The sequence below is a fragment of the Corylus avellana genome, chromosome ca10 (assembly GCF_901000735.1).
Source record: "Corylus avellana chromosome ca10, CavTom2PMs-1.0".
Classification (NCBI taxonomy): domain Eukaryota; kingdom Viridiplantae; phylum Streptophyta; class Magnoliopsida; order Fagales; family Betulaceae; genus Corylus; species Corylus avellana.
Window position 1 is genome coordinate 5,730,605 of NC_081550.1, and position 16,299 is coordinate 5,746,903.

The 16,299-nt window shown below is 37.2% G+C and overlaps 3 protein-coding genes across 3 annotated transcripts; 2 read left to right on the forward strand and 1 right to left on the reverse strand.

Annotated features, from left to right (window-relative positions):
• The first annotated feature begins 997 nt into the window (after positions 1-997).
• On the forward strand, positions 998-6,693 carry LOC132164749 (serine/threonine-protein kinase D6PKL1-like). Its single transcript, XM_059575304.1, has 3 exons — positions 998-1,434; positions 2,447-4,405; positions 5,556-6,693. Exons 2-3 carry the CDS (start codon positions 2,640-2,642, stop codon positions 6,397-6,399), a joined length of 2,610 nt encoding a protein of 869 aa, XP_059431287.1. The 5' UTR covers positions 998-1,434; positions 2,447-2,639; the 3' UTR covers positions 6,400-6,693.
• A 515-nt stretch (positions 6,694-7,208) lies between these two features.
• LOC132164750 (uncharacterized) lies at positions 7,209-9,724 on the forward strand. Its single transcript, XM_059575305.1, has 5 exons — positions 7,209-7,949; positions 8,091-8,226; positions 8,402-8,469; positions 8,543-8,629; positions 9,385-9,724. The coding sequence occupies exons 1-5, from the start codon at positions 7,572-7,574 to the stop codon at positions 9,463-9,465; spliced, it is 750 nt and encodes a 249-aa protein (XP_059431288.1). The 5' UTR covers positions 7,209-7,571; the 3' UTR covers positions 9,466-9,724.
• Positions 9,725-10,254: 530 nt separating this feature from the next.
• LOC132163496 (alkaline/neutral invertase E, chloroplastic) lies at positions 10,255-16,065 on the reverse strand. Its single transcript, XM_059573805.1, has 7 exons — positions 15,892-16,065; positions 14,564-15,345; positions 13,862-14,027; positions 13,559-13,770; positions 12,601-13,094; positions 12,472-12,520; positions 10,255-10,847 (listed from the first exon to the last, which is right to left on the reverse strand). The coding sequence occupies exons 2-7, from the start codon at positions 15,269-15,271 to the stop codon at positions 10,527-10,529; spliced, it is 1,950 nt and encodes a 649-aa protein (XP_059429788.1). The 5' UTR covers positions 15,272-15,345; positions 15,892-16,065; the 3' UTR covers positions 10,255-10,526.
• Between the last annotated feature and the right edge of the window lie 234 nt (positions 16,066-16,299).

Consider the following 16,299-nt stretch of genomic DNA (forward strand, 5'->3'; position numbering starts at 1 on the left):
TAGTTTTTTTAGTTTGTTTTTATTTTTGTTTTTGTATTTGGGCTACCCATGTTATAGATTTAGTTTGCACAAACATATTTGCTCCTTAAATGTATTTATACATAGATAAACGGAAGATTGAAGTCAGTTTTATGACTTTGTAACCGTCTTAACTTTTGGCTATAATTTTTTAGAACTTTATACTCTGTGTTGTATGAGTTTAATGCTCGTGAAATCTCATAAATGGAAATTATGTTTTTTTCTTAAAAAAGAAAAAGAAAAAGAGAAAACAAAGTGTAGAAAACAAAGGGGAGTAATGCTGAATACTATAATCACATTTCAATGAATCGTTCATCAATTTTTAAATAATGAGAGGGGGATGGAGGTATAGTGTATTTAGTATTACTCAAATTTCAAATTGTTGTGAATATGTATATTATTAAGGAAGGCAATCAACATCAACATTGAAACCAATAAACTAAGCAAGGAAATGACAGAAATCACAGGGACAATTCATCGAGTACCTACCATGCATGTCGGACAAGGTTGATAGCTTCCATATCTAACTTTGCTATTCCATACTAGGCTTCTGTCGTGTAAACACCATATTAGATTCTTGTTTTTTACAGTCAATAAAAATATTTGGAATCTCATTAAATGGAATTTCACTGTCAATTCTACAATTGAAAAATAATCAGATTTTTTAAAAATAAATAAGACACGAAATGTGAATGAACATTTAAGATTATCACGTACGTACGTACGTTACATGAGTTATAAATTTATAATCAATGAATCCTGAAAAAAATAGTTATACCATATTATGGCTAAACCAAACAGGGCCTTACTAATTTAAATAAATAATAATTTTTCACAGGGATACTTGATGATGTGTACGAAATCCGCCTAGAGCAGCATTTTGTATGGGCCCCGCTTATAGTCTACGGCGACTCCATTTCTTTGTCCAAATCACCGGCAAAAAACTAAAAATAATTAAATAATAAATAAAAAAAGAAAAAAAGAGAAAACTCTTTCCGCCATTTAGGAGAGAAGGAAGGAAGGGGAGAGGAAAGGAACAGTACGCAGAGCTGTAGTTGCAGCAGTGAAGTCTCTGATATTTCTCGTGATTTGCATTTCAACCTTTTTCCCTCTCTCTCTCTCTCTCTCTCTCTCTCCTCATTCACTTCCCTCAACCTCTAACCAAACCCACCTTCCTCCTCACCAAAAGCCCAAAAAGCGACTCTCGTTCTCTCTCTCTCTCTCTCTCTCTCTCTCTCTCTATCTCGCACTGTCTCTGTCTGTGTCTCTGTGGGTTGGAGAAACGGAACCCTAGGTTTTTTGGCTTGAAGCCGCGCCTCTCTCTCCGTTCAAAAAGGGGGCGTCTTTTTGGTGTTCTTTGTAGCGGGTTAGCGATCAGTCTCGGTGTTTAGCGGGACCACTCTGATCTTATTCCAGGTCTGCTTTACTTTTTCTCTGTGCCTTCAAAAGTCTCTGTTTTGTTGTTCTTCTTGTTGTTTTTCTTTTTTGAAATCTCTTTAATTCGATTCTGATGGATACTAAGAGTTTATTTTTTGAGGTGGCATTTGCGTATGATCATATGATTTTTCTTTCTTATTTTTTTTTTTCAAGAACTTTTCTCACTTTTTATGTATTTTTTTCTTTTTCAGCTTTAATTGTTAGTGTAATTTTTTTTTCTTCTTCTTTGCATTCTTCATAATTTTCTGGAATAATTTTCTTAGAAATGTTTGTAATTGCTATCTTGTGGTGTAAAGAGCGGATTTTTATTTAGTGTTAAAAAATACAAAAAGGGATTAAGTGGATCCATTATCATTTAGCTGATCCTGAATTATGGTTTGGCTTGTGAAATTTTCGCCCTTTTTTTGGGCGAATTGTTTGCTGAAAAAGATCTATACGAAACTCCCTAGTTTGTGAACGGCCAGTATCAACCACACTTTGTGCATTGAAAGCTAGAGGCAAGAACACAGATGCTTGAGCCGGTGATTCTGAATTTGTGATATCGAACTTAACACATTAAATTTTTCTTAAATTTTTGAGCTTGTGTGAAAAGAGGATTTTGAGAATTGTTATGGTTTTGCCCATGCTCCTTGGATCAAATGGCATCTCTTCCCCACACTGAAACAAGGGCTAGAGGGTAGGGTTGCAGTTTCGATCCTACACTGTTTCATAATTTGTGTTTGCCTATAGAAAAGATTGTTATGATTTTATGATAGCTTCTGCACTTAAAAAAAAAAAGAAAAAAAAGAAAGAAGATTTCACATTTTTTTTCATGTTTTCCAAAGTTTCGCGCTGGAAGATTTTGTAAATGAAAATCAAAATTGAGTCTTTAGCCCTTTGGTTATATATAGATTTTTTAGCCCTTTTTGGAAGGCGAAGTATGTACGTGTGTGTTAACGTTAAGATATAATTTTAAGGCATGTACTTATCTGAGATGTTTCAATCATGACAGATTTGGATGCTTCATTTTTAGCGAAGAGACTTTAACGACCCATTTGAATCTGCAAATCAGTATGATTGAAGGAAGATTCAGAGTATATGTGGCTTGTTTTCTAGTTTCTGTGTTCGTCCATATGCGTAATTCTTCTCTAGAATTGGGTTAGATTTCATTTGCAAAGCTGTATCTATCTTTTGTGGAATTTTGGATGAATCCAGCAAAGATGGAAACACTGCCCAGTACTAGTGAAATTGTTGAATCAACAGAAGAATCAGATTCTCAATCAAAAAAGAATGAGGAAAAAGGAAAGCGCTGTATGCCAGACTCAGGAAATAAGTATTCTATAGAGGATGATATTAATCGCCTTTTCCAGGCAATTGACATCCGAACTAAAGCTAGAAGATCAGGTCAGTTGCATGAAATTGGTAGAGACCCTTTGAGAAAGAGTGCTCAGAAAAGGCCAATGAGAGTCAGTTCATCTCATGCAACGGGAATTGGAATATCTGAGCCTGTGAGTTTGAAGCAAGCCTTAAGAGGACTGTGCATCTCGCAGGCATCAGAGATGGCTGCCATGAAACGATTATCTAAGCCAGCCAGTTCGCCAGGGCTGTCGGAAGCGGGAACTATCAAAAGGTTGTATAGGGCAGTGGTTGTTGAGGCAAATGGATCTGGCACTCCATCCAGAGCAGGTAAGGGGAATTTGATGGAAATCTCTCTTGTACCAGAAGAAAGCACATCAAAATTTTCTGTTATGATGCCTGAATCCATGCAAGTTCCTGAAGCAGAGTTATCAAACGCAAGGGCTCATCCTTCTATTCCGTTGGCTGATAAAATGATCCCAGAGGCAATGATGACCAGATTAGCATCACAGGGTCAGATTGTTCCTTTGCAGACAGAGGTTGGGAGTGAAATTTTGAAGGCAGAGGTTGGAAAACTGAAAGCTGCAGATTCTTCAATCTCTCATGGTAGCCAGAATGTTCAGGAGGTGGATGCAGCTGCTCCCACCTTGATAGAAGTTCCTAGCAAAACTCCAATGCCAGATGAGGGACAGAAAGGCAAGTTGCATTCTCTGAGTTCCATAGCTAGCTTCAGCAGTGCTAGTAAGATTAGCAAATGGACTAGTAATAGTCCAAATTTAATGAAGCCAGTCTTCGGGAACAAGACCTCTGTTAAGAAGAAAATAAAACAGGATTCAAATTCTGCCTCAAGCAGTTCCAATCCATGTAATGAAAAACTTGATGATGATTCGGTTCCTAGTACGAGTAATTTGGACAACCAGACACAAACTTGTACTATAGAGCATGATAGGAAACATAATGAAAAAGCTTCTCCAGCATCCAGCAGTACAAATCTTAGCATGGAAGTCAATTCAAGTACTCTGGACACGGGATCAAGCAAACCAGGTTTTGGTTTAAATTGCACCAACAGAAGTAAATCTCTAGTGACAAAAGCTGATGACAGATCAAGGTCTAGAGAAAAGGGGGAGTTCTCTCAGAGCTCAAAAAGTAGCATTGGTGAGTACAGCAGTAGCACAACCAATAGTGAGGAGAGCAATGTGTGTGGGTCTAGTCGTAGTGGCAAAAGGCCTCACATGTCAAAAGACTTGAGATGGGAAGCCATCCATTGTGTTCAGAAACAGCAAGGAAGCTTGAGTTTGAGGCACTTCAAGCTGCTCAGAAGGCTTGGCTGTGGGGACATTGGAACTGTTTATCTTGCTGAGCTAACTGGTACAAACTGCCTTTTTGCTCTGAAGGTGATGGATAATGAGTTTTTGGTAAGCAGGAAAAAAATGCCCAGGGCCCAAACTGAAAAAGAGATACTGCAAATGCTGGATCATCCTTTTCTTCCTACGCTGTATGCCCATTTTGCAACAGATAAGCTGTCATGCTTGGTTATGGAGTATTGTCCAGGTGGAGATTTGCATGTGCTGCGGCAGAAGCAACCAAGCAGGAGTTTCTCTGAACTAGCAGCCAGGTAGTGTTTCTTATTAAGGTTCAGGTTTGAAAATTTGTGCATGCATTTTTTGCTTAATAATGTTATGAACTTGATATTGACCTGTGCGTATATAATATTGTCCTGTGATACATCTTCAATAGTTTATTTATGAGTGATGTGGTCATTTTCTCTCTCTTAAATTCATTTTCCCAATGTTTTATCCAGTATACCACTTTGATGCTATATGTGTTTATGCACACACATTTAGGTTCGAGTTACACCTGATTGATTTTAACAAAAGTTACTCCCCTTAATAACTTTTCATTACAATAATATTTTGTTAAATCCACCATTGGATCAAATGGTTTTCTCATAACCATCATACTTTGTAAATATCAAGGTGACAGGACATAGAAAACCATCTTATCCACAAAGTATTCAAAATATAGGTCTTTTGCACTCTTTGCAGAGTTTTTTGTATTCTTATCCAAACAAATAAATTTATGATTTTAATAATAAAGGGAAATAAGGTCATAATCCTTGTGTTTTTTTTTTTTTTGTGGTCATTTTGACTTTAAGACTCCAGTTTTCAATTTGATAGATTCAAGACCCGAGTTTGAGCCCATTTTAAATTTGAGACTTTTATCTATCTTTCCGTCAAATAGATAACAGAAATTGTTGTGAAAATACAATTATGTCCCTCAAATATGTATGTGTATATATATCATTTTTTTAAAAAAAAGCCGGCGGTGGCTAGCGGGTGGCTCCAGGAATTACCTTAAGTCTATGCTGACATTTAATTTCAGGGCACTCAGCCTGTGCTTACTAGGTAAAAGTTTGATTCCCATCAACTTACATATGACACTGATTCCTAGGTTTCCCTTAATACGAAGTATAGATTGGATGCATGTCTTGTTAATTGGAGTTGGAATGAGGTGTCTGGCTAAGTGGTAAGGATTGATCCTGTGTCAACTGAGTGCTAGTTGTTTATTTTTGATTGTTATCTTCTCTTGGTGAAAAATGTGCTGGACTCTTCATGATAGCCATAGATTACGTGAAGGAGAGAAATTAACTACATGCCAGTAATAAAAGATTAAGGGAATTTGCTACATCATCTGTCATCCACAACATAATTGTTCATTGGTCTTTCAAATCTGCTTTAGAATAATTCAAGCCAACGGCATTGCAGGTTTTATGTTGCTGAAGTCCTCCTCGCATTGGAGTATTTACACATGCTTGGAGTTGTGTATAGAGACTTGAAACCAGAAAATATCCTGGTCCGAGAAGATGGTCACATAATGCTTTCAGATTTTGACTTGTCGCTCAGATGTTCTGTCAATCCAATGGTACTTAAATCGTCTTCTCCAGTTGTGGAGCCCGAAAAAAAGATGTCTAGTCCATGTACCGAATCAAGCTGCATTGACCCTTTCTGCCTCCAACCTTCCTGGCAAGTACCATGCTTCACGCCTAGACTTATAACTGCTGCAGCAAAAGCTCGGAAGATAAAAGCTGATCTAGCCGCCCAGGTGAGCCCATTGCCACAGCTTGTCGTGGAGCCAACAAGCGCCCGATCAAACTCCTTTGTTGGAACCCATGAATACCTTGCTCCTGAGATCATCAAAGGTGAGGGTCATGGGAATGCTGTCGATTGGTGGACGTTTGGAATATTTCTTTTCGAGCTGTTGTATGGAAAGACACCCTTCAAGGGTTTAGGAAATGAGGAAACGTTATCTAATGTAGTGTCAAGAAGCCTCAAGTTCCCAAATAGCCATATTGTTAGTTTTCACGCAAGAGATTTGATCAGAGGGCTGCTAGTAAAGGATCCTGAAAATCGGTTAGGATCTGTGAAAGGAGCTGCAGAGATCAAGCAGCACCCTTTCTTTGAAGGCCTTAATTGGGCTCTGATACGATGTGCGGTACCACCAGAACTGCCGAAGCCCTCCGACGTTGAAACTGCACAGAAAAAGGAGGGCACCAAGTGTACTGAGCTGGAGGCTACAGGAGGAGAGTATGTGGAGTTTGAGCTTTTCTAGTTAGAAAAAAAAAAAAAAGGTTTCTTTTCCAAAACTTTTTTCATCCTTGTTGCAACTGATAATACAGCTTATAATGTCAATGTAATTCAATAGTAATGGCGGCAAATTATAGGGTTTTATATATATCAACACTGAATCAGTAGCTGAGAGAGAGTCCAAACGGGGGAATTTAGGGGAGCATTTTTCTTGTTTGTTTCCTTTTCCTCACTCTGGCCTTGTTCATACGTTTTCTGTTTTTGGCAGAATTAACATTTGAATCCCAGGTTTTGTGCCGGTTAAGCATTTCTGGAGTCATGAACGTTTGCTCTTTATTATAAATCATATGTAAATTCTGCTCAAATTCTGTTCCCATTGCCCATGCATCCATTATAGAATTAGAAAACATTTTTTTCTTTCTTGTTAGTCCAAATGTCATGCCCTGGAGACCAACATCAGAAATAGTCAAAGGATATGTAGGGGAAGAAGATGGCCTGGATTTTATATTGAAGGTATAAGACAGAATTTCAAGCATAATTAAATTAATTATGTTTTTTTCTCAGTAGCACAATTATATTTTTTCATTTTCCTCTTTAAAAAAAGAAAAAGAAAAAGAATGTCTTTGGGAAGTTGCCTTACCCTCCCTCTGCCCCCCTTGCAGGGATGGAGGGGTGAACCTCTATGCCACTCTCTTCGGTTTTTTATTTGCTTTTTTTTTTTTTTTCTTTTTCTTTTTGTATTTTTTTTTTAGTAATGCTATTTAATAAAATGTTTATTGATTGCTATATAAATTGATGATGTGGTAGTAAAAACCAATTATTAAATTATTACTTGAAAAAGAAAAAATTGATTGATTTTTACTATTACGTTACTTAGTTGTAGTTGTACTGCATTAGTATAATAGTCCACTAAATAGTATTATGTGCGAAACATGACTCAGGGTTTACATGAAAAGAACTTCCGTTAAATTGTTGAAGGTGTATATTATAGAGCCAAAAGATAGAATCATAGAAGGTAATTTCCCTACCCTATATGGCTAATCAGCAGGATGTTACCTGAATACAAATAACCCGAAACGCACCCGACCCAAACCAATACCAATCTGGCCCATGAGAAGCCCCATCTCCAACAAAACATGAGTTTTCAAACTCTGAATCCAATGAAATTCACACAAATCCTCCACACTCACAGGAGGGATGAGGGCTCTGCAAAGTAGACATTCAACTCCTCTAAATTTAGGACGGTTTTGCTCCTCCCATCCACGCCCTGTAAAAACCCCATTTCTTGTTCGCCTTTTCCCACCAACCCAATACCCATCTCTTCAAAACTCAATTCCCCACAAACCCAATTCCTCATTTTCATTTGGCTCTTCGATAATAGCATCAATGGCTTCTTCCACAACGCCACCCACAGGCGCAGAGGCAGAGACCAAACCTTTCTCTGTGCTCTTTGTGTGCTTGGGCAACATCTGCAGAAGCCCAGCCGCTGAAGGAGTCTTCAGAGACTTGGTCAAGAAAAGGGATTTGGATTCCAAACTCAACATTGATTCTGCTGGCACCATTAACTACCATGAGGTGGGTATCATTCGATTATAACCCTTGTTTGGTCACCGAGAGAACAGAGGGAAGGAAAAGGAAATGGAGATAGTAGTGAGGAATTGAGAGTTGATATTTGCTCTTTTCGTTTGTTTTTAAATGTTTTCCCTTTCATGAAAGGGAAATCAAGCGGACCCAAGAATGAGAGCGGCCTCTAAAAGGCGTGGGGTTGAGATAACATCTATATCGAGGCCCATCCGGCCCTCTGATTTTAGAGATTTCGATGTCATTCTTGCAATGGACAGGCAAAACAGAGGTAGGATAATCTTAGGCATTGCGTTTAAGAACCAAGATTTTGATTTTCCCCCCCTTGAATATTTGATAATTCCGGCGTTTTCTATTTGCTGCGTGCGCAAGCATATACACATTGTATATTTTTAATTTTTTATGCAATAATTTGTTTATTTTGTGGTTGTTGATGCTGGCTGTAGAGGATATATTGGAGGCTTTTAATAGGTGGAAATTTAGAGATACCCTCCCTGCTGATGCACACAAAAAGGTTAGTGTAAGATTGTTATCTGGGTCTGCTGTGGTTTGGATCGTGTGGTCTCATTAGGGTATGGATGATTCAGGTGAAGTTAATGTGCTCCTATTGTAAGAAACATGATGAAACTGAAGTCCCGGATCCTTACTATGGTGGTCCGCAAGGTTTTGAGAAGGTAATATAATGATTAGTTCATCTAGTTTGTTGTCATATACAAAGATGGAAAATATATGACTGTCTTCTTTGTGGATGTTTTGGAGTTCGAAATAGTTACATGCAGTAAGGTCGGAATATATGCTCCAAATGGTCATAATATTGTTGCATTTATGAGATTTTCAACTAAAGAATTATATGCAGTGTATTATGACACAGGGTAATGGTCATGAAATTGTTGCCTTCATGAAAACTTTAATGGAATTTCAAAAAATTGAGATGTGATGACTTTTTAATGTAGGTATGATGTCAAATATCTGCAAGCATTCAAACTGTTTGAAGGTTTTAATCTAAACTTCAGTTAGGAAGTTATTGTATGGTTCTTGCTGTATGATCTAGATGGGTCATTTAAAAGACAAGTATGGTATTGAGGTTTGGCTTGACAAATTATGTTGTGTCATCTGGTCAGCTTCTGTAGCTGCTTTGCATTCATTTTTTTCCCCTTAAATCACCCATGTCAACTTTTTTGAAATAGATTATTACTATTTGTTTTTGTGTACTCAGCATTTTGTACTTTAAAACTGGGATATTTTATATTAAATACTTGTCTTTAAAGAATTTCAGTACTGCTATACTATTAAATGGTCTCCAGCAGAAGATTTCTGAGTTATATACTGCAGACCCTTCCCCAACTTTCTGATTTTAAACTAGTAATAATGGCAAGAATTTCAGTACTTCTAATTTATAGTTGGCTTATGCAACCTCATTTTATGGCAGGTTTTAGATTTACTTGAAGATGCTTGTGAATCATTGTTGGATAGCATCTTGGCAGAAAACAAACACATTCTGGATTCTTAGCAACTGGTTGAAAGCCAGATGATCTTCTCCTGCAGAAGATAGAGGAGAGAACTGTATTCTTCACTGTATAATCCTCTTCTATTAGTATGTAAAGTATTTACATCTGGCCTCAATGTGGGTTTTTTTTTTCCCATCCATAAATTGGCTTATGGTACTTCTTGAACTTTTTCTGTGGAATTGGATTTGTGGTGTCACTGTGTTGAGCTGGATAATTTGACCCAACAAAATGAATAAATGAAAAGATATAGTGTCCCCAAGGGATAGTTGAATTGGCTGGGGACAACTCCTTATGAAACAGAGATTACTAGTTCGAATCTCTTTTCATTTTTTCCCTCTTTGTGCAGACATGTTAAAAAACAAAACAAAAAAAAGAAAAAAAAGAAATAGTTATTATTGCATCTGAGGCAGCAATAAGGGATTAGGGCAAAGACCTTGCTTATGGCCTATCCAAGCATAGGAGGTGCAAAAGTCAACAAGCATTTCATGCTCGAGTGAAACCCAAGTGTCTGGACGAAAAATTTAAACATGGCACAAGAGTCTTCCTTAAATCAAGTTCTACATGGCACTTGCGTTAGAGCTCTCTTCTCCATAGACATGGACATAACACCAAAAGACTTCCCCAAAAGACATGATGAGCACCTGTTAAGGAGTGTATAGAGTCGTCTTTCCAGCCTTGAAACGGCAGTATGCGAAAAGCAAGTGTTCTCCAATTCATATTCTTGGGAGAACAGCAGTCAGAAAATCATAAATTTAGCGAAAAAAACAATGTCTAAAAAAATCAACAGCATGTAAATTATCAAACCCAAACAGGAAGGACATACCGCTTATTATTATTTCTAACAACACAAACATCCTTTTACAGACTGTTGGTTGCGACAAGAATAAAAAAGACTAGCTTCAGATTTAAAGCAAAACCTTTCTTCCTCGAAAGAAAACCATTTCACAGTAACTTGTATAGGATAAAAATACGGGATACACTTTTTATTTTTTTCTTGGCCAAATTAAAACGGAGGCTTTATCTCATTTGTTTCCTTCCTACCACTCTGCTTCAAAATTTAAACTCAGATTATGAAGCTCCGTCTCTTTTGACCCCGTTTCCTCCTTGGGTTGCCACTGATCATGGAAGAAAAAGCATTTGCAAGTTCTGAATCCTCTTCGTTTATAAGGATGTTGGCCGCACTTGGGTTGGCAAGGAGGAGCTTTGCCACAAGATATCCTGCAATTGACCACGTTTGATACAGCCTTGCCTGTTTTCCGATAAATCTTCCTCGCTTGGTGTCATAATATTCAGGCCACTTATCTCCGGAAATGTGTCTCTCAGCAATCTCAACAGCCTTCAAGGCGATTTCTGGTCGATCCATCTTTATACATGCCACTGTGAGCTGAAAACCAAGCCCGCACCATGTTAATTTAATTTTTTTGATAAGCACATCATCCTCAAAAAAAAAAAAAAAAAAAAAAAAAAACATCATGTTAATTTCATAAAACATCTTTCCAGTCATTGTGCTGTATGCTATAACAAGAAAATCGAAAACTTTGCAGGTCCTGCTTCCCGGATCTACTGCAACATACTAAGCATGTTTTAGTGGTGAAACACAAAGAACAATTGCCTAACATAGAACAAAGAACAATTGCCTAACATGTATACTCCCGGTGTACTTTGGGGCGCCTTTACGCTTTTAATAAGATTGGTTATTACTTATCAAAAAAAAAAAAAACAAAAAAAACAATTGCCTAACATAGAACAATGAACAATTGCCTAACATATCAGATAAAATGAAAACACCAAATACCTACAAAAAACCATATGGAAGAAACTCCAACACATGCAGGCAACATACTAGTTAGCCTGAGTTCAACACACAGACATCTTATATTGCCTAAAAGCGGAGTTCAGGTTTTACATGAAATACCAAATTGGGCCAGTTTTTTTTTTTTTTCTTTTGAACATAAATTGGGCCAATTATACACACCCCATGTGTTGTTCTATTGTGATTCTAAATATCCCTTGTCTGGTTTTTTAAATTAATTAATTCTCGTGCCTTGTCTTGCCTTACCAACTACCACCTGCCTCAGCTTTAGGGTCTGATGGTACAATTGACTAGGCAAGTCCTCAAGGACACCTAGGATAAAAGTGTTCCACACTTTCAGTAATGTTAAGCGGTTTGCATACATAAAGTATCACAGACCCATAACTACTTTGATATCTGTCACTGGCAAGAATTTGCCAAAACATAATCACACATTTTGAACTAGGTACATACATGAAGCAAAGATTATTAGGCCCTTCAACTGTAGCCTTCTGCCCCCCATTATGTAAAACTATTAATCTACAGCATCCATTAATTGGCATCGATTCTGTAAATATATGGAGCATTATAGTTGTAAGGGAATAAAGGCTCTTCCTATTTGGTTTTAAAGATATGTTTTTAGACAAAGATAAGCATATTCAATTCAATAATGAACCCTACAGGATGTCTAATTAAGAGGGATAAAAAGAAAAATGGCTCTTAACATGGCCGAAACAAAAGGACAAACAGGCCTCTTCAAATTCTTTACAACTAAAGACTAAGAATTGTGGAGCATAGAGGTTTTAGGTACCACAATGACCTCTTGTACTTGAGATGAATTTAACTTTGACCTCTTCGAAATGTCCTAATATAAATATTGATAAGAAAAGAGGGGAATCTTGAGATTATATCCATTGAGCTCAGACTTGCTTTCTTCAAGCGTGCATAAACCCACAAGAATGCAGGGGATGGAGTGCCACAGGAGGGAAGCATACCAAGATGGCATAGATATCAAGGACATTCATGTTCAATGCAGTGGCACACACTTGCTAGGAGTAAGCAAATTACATGGTACCGGCTTGAGCACATCAACAAAACTCTTCTTTTGTAGAAACATTGAATTTAAACACGTATTAATTGGCAAATTATTAACTTATTGTGGCACTCTGACATAGTGGTAAGACCTAAAATAAAACAAAAAAAATACCAAACTAACCTGCCAGAGCAATGTTGGCCAAGAACCTCCATTGTGGTAAGACCAAGGACTGCAACAAATAACAAAGTTAAAGGGAGGAGTTAAAAGTTAGGAATAGGAACTTAATAAAAATCAATGTAAACGCATTACGTGTTCTTGGGATCACTGCCTGTGATAAGTCGCCATTCCTGGCCTTCAAGAGCAGGATAACATATTTTGAGTGGCATATCTGCAACTAATTGAGCCCATTTTGTTTCTATAAGGTCCAATATTGCATGTGACTGATCTGGCGTCGCAAGACTGCTTACAATAGACCATAAATTTCCAAGAGAAAACATACGGAAGTCCATGTGAGCTGGCTGCAGATTTCCAATCAAATAGCCTCCTTTACTGGGCATAAATTCCACCAGCCAGGAAGGGATCTGATCTGGGTATATGTTGAACTTATTAACAGCATCAAATGAGTATTCCTCTGTCTGGTAACGGTAGATCTCATTGAGCTTTCTCATATCAATCCAGTAATATTCCCTAATGTGGAAAGACAATGCAACTAGACGATTATTAAGTGCTCGTATAAGGTCGGCTGATGCATCCTCAGGAGCAAGCATCTCACGTGCACAAAGTAATGCTGAATAAAAGAGCGCCTGCAAGGACATGCATCATTGTGTACAAAGTTATGTCATTCATCTTTTCTCTTACACAGGAAAAATGCTCATCAACAATCAACATGCACCAGAAGCTTTAGCTTTTGCAAACAAAATAACAGATTGCCTATAAAGAGTCTTAACTCAAATCTCAGTCCCATGTAATGGTTCTTATGTTCTCTTGTAGTCATTGCAGAATTTTTAACTTGAATTCTAGCATTGCAAAATAACATGTGCAACCTTTATGCTTCATAGTTAACATATATGCCACATGTCAGCTTTATCAGCTTCTAAAGAAACCAGCATGTTTATCTCATAAAATCCATAAGCAACAGGTCTTTCTATTCTTCTAGAATGGGCCCTAAATTAAGAAAATAACAATAATAATAAGAAAAACTAAAATAAATAAATAACTAAACAATGATACTTGTATCAAAGTAGTATTTAAAGTTATTAAAGAAAACCTGAATTTCCAAAGGATGTCCATGAATTCCCATGCGACGATCTATCATGCAAGAGCCATCAGTGACCAATAAAGTAGGAAACATATCAAAACCATCAGCAAGACACAACTTTAAAATCATTTTTATCCCAGTTTGCACATCAACTCTCTCTTGCACTGATAAATCTCCAGAACATTTTCCATATGCTCGTAACAATATAATCCACCACAATCCTGAGTAAAGTTATATTATTAACAAATCAAAAATCATAAAGCCACACATATTTTCAAAGAGAAATTATTAGCCAAAAATGTTATTTCTCACCAGAATCAACTGGTGCCACACGGCCAATTGCTGCTTCACCAAAGTCGGGATCCAATACATCTTCAGTTGCAGAATCATCACCATCTAGGGGAACTGTGCGCACCTTGAAACTGGCAGGCATCAGTCCTTGACCAGGACTATGGCAATCCATGGTTTTCTCCCAACTCTGTCAAGAGGAGTGTTAATCGCTCGTCTAGATTAGGAAGAAAAAAAAACATACAACTCAAAGACAACATCTGCAACAAGTAAGATTCTTGTGCTAAGACTTACAAAAAATAAAAGATTCTTGTGCTAAGGGGAGTTTTCCAAACAAAGAACCTATTAAGCATGAAGTTGACCAGATTATTTTTTAATGTGGCCCCCAAGAAAGCAAGACATTTGGTATGTACTCCTTGAGCAATTTTCCCTACGTAAAATGTTCAGAAATAGTTCATTTACCATAGTTTAAATCAGATAACCAATTAGTGCTTCCCTAAGATTACATTTATAGAAAAATAAAATAGAAGAATCTAGTTCAGAACTGGCTTAAGCATGTGTTAGTTGTGATAATAGAAAACAACTCCTAGGCCAAAATCCAAAATTTGCTTTAAACCCCAAAAAAAAAAAAAAAAGGAAATAAGAATACATCACATGAAAGAGAATCTTCCCTTCAGTAAGCATAAGGAGATTGATCAAATAATTAATCAAGAGAAATCATATTACCTGCAACTGAAGGGTGTACAGAATGAAATTTCGTACAATGTCATACTCTCCCTTTAAAAGGAAAGCTATCCCAGAAGGTATGAAATCTCTAATAAAGACCTGATCATAGTTCAGAATACTAGAGCTGCTTGGGTCATTAGCAGCGATGGTTCCAATTGGATTATTACAATAATAAACAATGGAGTCCCTCAGCAAGTTCCATGCTTCATCCTCAATCAGATTTACCCTACCTGCAAGCATCGTATCTTTGATTGTTCCGGCTGCAGCCGACTTGCCATTTGTAGTAAGACCTCCCTTTTCATGTTTCAATTGTTCACCTATCCCAAATTCTTCAGTACTTAGTTCACTGCTCGTTCCATTGACAGGCACTGATGGTATACTTTCTTCCCTCCCCATGACCCAGGTCTCATTATGATCCTCTGCAGTCACCCCACTCACACTTTCAGCCTGTTGGCATTTGCAACCGATAGATTCCACTCTACTAACATCAGTCTTCCCACGAAAAACACCACCTCTACACTGTAATGCATAGACCCGCCTGCAACTCTTTAACACTCGCATGGAGACTGGAAATTTTTCCCTTGTATTATTGACATTGGCTTTAATTGCATGAACCGAGTTAAAATTGTTGGTACTTTTATCAGAATGATGAAGGCCAGGTAACAAAGACCCAGATAGAACTTGTAGAATTGCTTCTGACGTAGCCATTGCCAAAAAAGAAAAAAACACTAATTTTCAAATCTACACCTCTGCGAACTACCTCTTGATTTGGTTAAAGGCACCTATGCAAAACAAAATAGGCTCAAACCATCAACATATAATTCCGTAAAAAAAGCTAGAACACATAAATTTGATAGAAAATAGTCCACACAACGAAACTTGAAATGAACTCTCATATAGAAAATCATCATGATTAAGTAACACCAAGATTTTATTATTTAATAATAAAAATTCAAGCCAACGCAGGCTACAGGAACCAAAATATGTTTCTGTTCCTGTATTCTTGTTTGGTTGCTGAGAAAACACGAAGGGTGAAAGAAAGAAAGAAAGAAAGAAAGAAACCAAAACAATATTTGCCTCAGTTTTCTCACCAACCAAACAGAAAGTACCAATTCCCGTTTCTTCATTCATCATCTTCAGTAAAAGACAAAAAAGAAGAAGACAAAAGGGAAATCTCAAACACTGAGAATTGAATTCCAGTAGAAAAAAGAGAAGAACAAACAACGTTGCACCAGGCATGTGGGGGGGAAACTTGGGAGAGGGTGCCCATCATCATTCATCCATTATACATGTGCATGGGATATCAGAGTAGTGGAGGGTTTGCTTACCTATTTCTCATTCATTCAGTTAATCATCTTCGCTTGCCATTTGTCTCCGCCTGATTTTCTTCGGAGTTTGGGGTTTTAATGGGATTGCTCGCTACTCGGCAGGAACCAAGGATGAGACCCAGTCACTCACGCCAAATCGTCACAGTTTTGGCAACCCAGAAGATCAGACAGGATAAAGATTCACTTAATAACATTATCAAGCAATGTAAAATATTTTCTTATACAATTTATTTATCTAAATAAATTTCAGATAAGTTGAAAAAAAAAACAAAAAAAAACACAATAATTGGATGTTGTAATCGGTATAGAGTAATATACTTGGTACCATCTTTTTATCATCTTAAAGCTGATGTGACTTTTAAAATCACCATTAAATTTTAGATAAATTATACTTGAATTTTAATCCAA

What these genes read in the sequence shown, in the direction of transcription:
- LOC132164749 (XM_059575304.1), top strand. Translation starts at nt 2,640, where the DNA reads ATGAATCCAGCAAAGATGGAAACACTGCCCAGTACTAGTGAAATTGTT. An exon ending in TTCTCTGAACTAGCAGCCAG is followed by an intron (nt 4,406 to 5,555) that starts GTAGTGTTTCTT and finishes ACGGCATTGCAG; the next exon opens with GTTTTATGTTGCTGAAGTCC.
- LOC132164750 (XM_059575305.1), top strand. Translation starts at nt 7,572, where the DNA reads ATGAGGGCTCTGCAAAGTAGACATTCAACTCCTCTAAATTTAGGACGG. An exon ending in GCACCATTAACTACCATGAG is followed by an intron (nt 7,950 to 8,090) that starts GTGGGTATCATT and finishes CTTTCATGAAAG; the next exon opens with GGAAATCAAGCGGACCCAAG. An exon ending in GTCCGCAAGGTTTTGAGAAG is followed by an intron (nt 8,630 to 9,384) that starts GTAATATAATGA and finishes ATTTTATGGCAG; the next exon opens with GTTTTAGATTTACTTGAAGA.
- LOC132163496 (XM_059573805.1), bottom strand. Translation starts at nt 15,271, where the DNA reads ATGGCTACGTCAGAAGCAATTCTACAAGTTCTATCTGGGTCTTTGTTA. An exon ending in TGTACACCCTTCAGTTGCAG is followed by an intron (nt 14,028 to 14,563) that starts GTAATATGATTT and finishes TCCTCTTGACAG; the next exon opens with AGTTGGGAGAAAACCATGGA. An exon ending in GACATCCTTTGGAAATTCAG is followed by an intron (nt 13,095 to 13,558) that starts GTTTTCTTTAAT and finishes ATGTCCTTGCAG; the next exon opens with GCGCTCTTTTATTCAGCATT.